Source organism: Pygoscelis adeliae, unplaced genomic scaffold, assembly GCF_000699105.1.
Source record: "Pygoscelis adeliae isolate BGI_AS28 unplaced genomic scaffold, ASM69910v1 Scaffold286, whole genome shotgun sequence".
NCBI lineage: Eukaryota > Metazoa > Chordata > Aves > Sphenisciformes > Spheniscidae > Pygoscelis > Pygoscelis adeliae.
Window position 1 is genome coordinate 7425475 of NW_008825076.1, and position 3750 is coordinate 7429224.

Consider the following 3750-nt stretch of genomic DNA (forward strand, 5'->3'; position numbering starts at 1 on the left):
GACATCAGTAGTAAATTCTGCAGATCCAAATGAGAATTTATTCTTGAGGCCAGTTTTAAAGATTGGGAGACTTTTCTTAGTGCGGTCAGATATTCTTAAGTAAAGAGACATTCCAGGGAGGCACACGCACATGCAAGATCAGATGCCGTCTCCTATTTTGTTCAGGTTTATTTTCCAATTGCACTGACATACAGCATCTTTTAGAAGAACTTTAATGTGTGATTTTTATGGCTGGCTCTGTAAGGCTTTTTCTTTGAGAGCCACATTGTTTGGGGTGCTCAGGAATTTAAATAACTTCTGTTGAGTTTTTGTTTATTGCAGTGAATATTTTTTTTTCATACTGGACTTAAATTCTCCTTATTTACCAAGATTGTGTTAAGGATTGAAACATGAAGGGTATTTTAAGTATCAAAATGCTTGGTGGGCATCAAACTGTGTGAGCAGAACCAGCTGGAGGGCCACCAGGCAATCTTGTTGTCAATTTTGGCGGTATAATGTTCTTGGTGATGTTTTCAATGAAAACACATTAGCAAAATTTTTACTGGTTTTCAGAAGACAGAAACTAATGTTGCCGAAAATGCTTAAAAATTAACAAAAATGTCTGTTTCAACCAAGTATTCCTGCCATAAGATTTTTATTGTCCCATAAAACAGGTGATATCCACCAATCTATGCAAAAACCCCTTCAAAAACATGATAGAAAATTTTATCTGTCTTTTTTACTAGCATTTTGAATCCAATTAACTTCTTAGTCTGCTTTAAGATTGCACTTGTATACAGAAAATAAACCAAGGCGTTTTACAGGATGCATTTTTGTTTCTCATCTTTTCTTTCTCTTTTCCAGAAAGTTCAGCAGTATCTAGTCATCGTTCAAGCCACAGATATGGAAGGAAATCTTAACTATGGTCTCTCAAACACGGCAACAGCGATCATTACAGTGACAGATGTGAATGACAACCCACCTGAATTCACAACCAGCACTGTAAGTATCAATACATCAGCACAGTGACGCATGGACACACAACGTGTTTGTAATTCATGGATGTTTATATCTGTCATCTCTCTTAGCTGGTTTGGCGGATAGGAGGAACTTGATAAATAACCATGGAACAAAGACTTTCAGGGGGGAAAAAAGGAGGAAAAAAGGAAAAAGGAAAAGAAGAATGATTCGTGAACTAGCAAAACTATTTGGCCACCAATTTTGCTGAGGTACTAAAGGAGCTGAAATAATGTGGCAAACAGACTATGTCTGATTGCACCAAAGAGGATACAGTGGTTTCACAGCAATTGGCTGTAGACATATCAGAGTTGTTATTACTTATGAGTGAAATCCTGAGCAGTAAGAAATATTTTGGGTTTAGTAGCTCAGATATGATTTCAAGGAAGCAGTGAATACTCTAAATGGTAACAGGTATCCGGTAAAATTTGTATTTCACTGATAGCTCTAACAGATGTATTTGTGTGTGCCGGCAGTAAACGTGTAGGCATTCTTCAGTACATCTGGGTTTAATCAGTTAAAGATCTTTTGTATATTAGTACAGTATTTCTCTATTCTGTTCTCATGTGCTCCAAGTCGCTGTTACTGGGGGACAAGGGGAAAAAATAAAGAGGTTGCAAATGACAAATTTTTAGAGCTGGTTAAGGTAGAAATGAAGAGTTGGAAGGTGGAATGATGTGGTCTGGTTCTTTCCAGCCTTCATAATCCATAGACGTAGAACATCAGAAATACGCGTGGTAATTTTAGAAACCACAGAGCAGTACAGAGGTCTACATGCTGATAAATGCAGAATCATTGTGTGTCCACTACCTATATTCATATGAGGGTCAACAAGGAGCGGTAAACGATGTATCTTAAACTGATACCAAAACTTTAAAAATACAGAAAGTCAAACTGCATTGTTCTCAAGACACTGAACATCCTTTGAGGAATGTTTTTATTATTTATATTATTCTGAATTTTCATTCCATCTTAAAAGATATGCAAATATTTAGTCATGTAGCACCAAAGTTTCCCCTTAGTTACACCCTTACAAACTACAGATATGTAGCAGAACTCAAGGAAGCCATGCAGAGCCCAAATTATGCCACCATGGACCCAGATCGGCTCCATGCCAGCTATGGAGTCTGGGTCCTTCCCTCCCATTGCCATCAGGACCCGGGCTCCTGGATGTCACGTGCTAAGCTCCCGAGCAGTGCCAGCATTTTCTGACAAAGTGACTTGCACCTGGGTTCTGAGGAAAAGGAAGGCACTAAATTCCTCCTGAATCAGAGAAAAATGGGCACCCAACATGTTTTCAGATCTGGACGTCAGTCTGCAGCCTGCGGTGCTGCTCCAGCAAGTATAGGGTGGGTTTAACAGCAGCACACGTGCTTCCTATCTGTCATAGTGATTACACTGAGCTTTGTGTTGTAAAGTTGTCATTACATATCTCTTTAAGTATGATACATACAGTTGTGAAGAGCCATAAAAATCTGATCCAAGTCTTGGGCCGTGTGGTCCTTTCTTCTGCCAGCATGGGATTGTTCTCTTGAAAATTTTATAGTGGCCAGTCTTACAGAGTTCTGTGTCTCTCAGGCCCTGGGACTTTTCACCACAGCAGTACGTATGCCCCAGCTTGCTAGTGTTTGCGGGGGGGACCTTATTCTGCCAGGTAAATACTTCTTTAACTTACATTTGAGTGAAAAAGGAATGACATCTAGTGGCCACGTCATTTAAGCACAGGTTGTTCCAGATGACCCAGGTTGCCTGGTCCTTGTCTCCAAATGCAAGTTAGGAGGAGAGGTTTCGGGTCGTGGGATGAGCCGTGTCAGGGTTAGTCACACATGCACATCAGTGCCTTCTGGAGGGCAGCATCCCTCCAGATGTGGTATATTTTAATGTCTTTCCAAAACACTTTCCAAAGCTGAATCTGATGGAAGGTGAGATAATGGAAATTCGCTTTCAGGTGAACTCTGAGTATTTAATGTCTCAGTGTGTGTTAGACCTAGAAGGAATAAAAGCCATCAAGAGAATTACCCGTAGGATTGTGTTAAATGGATTAGAAAATGCTACTCTTCCTCTAAGCAGGGTTGATGTGTACCATTATTTCTCTAATTTCAATCACTGAAGAAAGAGTATTGTAAGGGCCAAAGGGCTTTACACAGTAGTACATGGGACTTTATAAAGATTTGAAAACCAAGGGTGTTATACAATAATATTTTCCGATTCTATGGAAACAAATATCTTTTATATACTCCCGGGTATGTATGAAGTACGAAAGTATAATAGGGTTTTTTCCTGACTGACAGAGAGAACAGCATCAGGCTGATGAGTCTCTTTAAACCTGAGCTGAATCTCCTTGCTGTCCTCAGATAGTCTGATCTGCATTTTAACACCTCTAAAAAATAGCAAAAATCTCTTTCCAGGAAATCTCCAGCTCCTCAGAGGGTAAGAAAGCCCATGGTCTCTTTTAAGACTGGGGACTGTTTGGAGAGATAGAATATTTTTATTTTAAATACTTCTGTATTGAGATGCTGTTGTAAAAACAAAACAGGCTGAATAACTGAAATTGTGGTTTGCTCTTGGAAAGCTGCCAGATGAATGGAACTCGAGCAACTGTATTCAGCATAGACACATACAAAGGCCCACCCTATAGCACTCCTAAATTACCTGTCATTCAGCCAGGGTGGTTTTAGACTTAGTCGTTTCTGGGTAAGAATGTAGCTCAGGAGGACGCTGCACCATGCTGGTGTCACAGCTCATGTATTCAGC

At 39.9% G+C, this 3750-nt stretch overlaps 1 protein-coding gene across 1 annotated transcript in view; it reads left to right on the plus strand.

Annotated features, from left to right (window-relative positions):
• CDH4 (cadherin 4, type 1, R-cadherin (retinal)) overlaps positions 1–3750 on the plus strand; it is a 188882-nt gene that overhangs the window by 138961 nt on the left and 46171 nt on the right. Inside the window, exon 7 of the mRNA XM_009326875.1 lies at positions 844–981. Within this exon, the coding sequence (XP_009325150.1) occupies positions 844–981 (138 nt within the window). The remainder of the gene's footprint in view (positions 1–843; positions 982–3750) is intronic.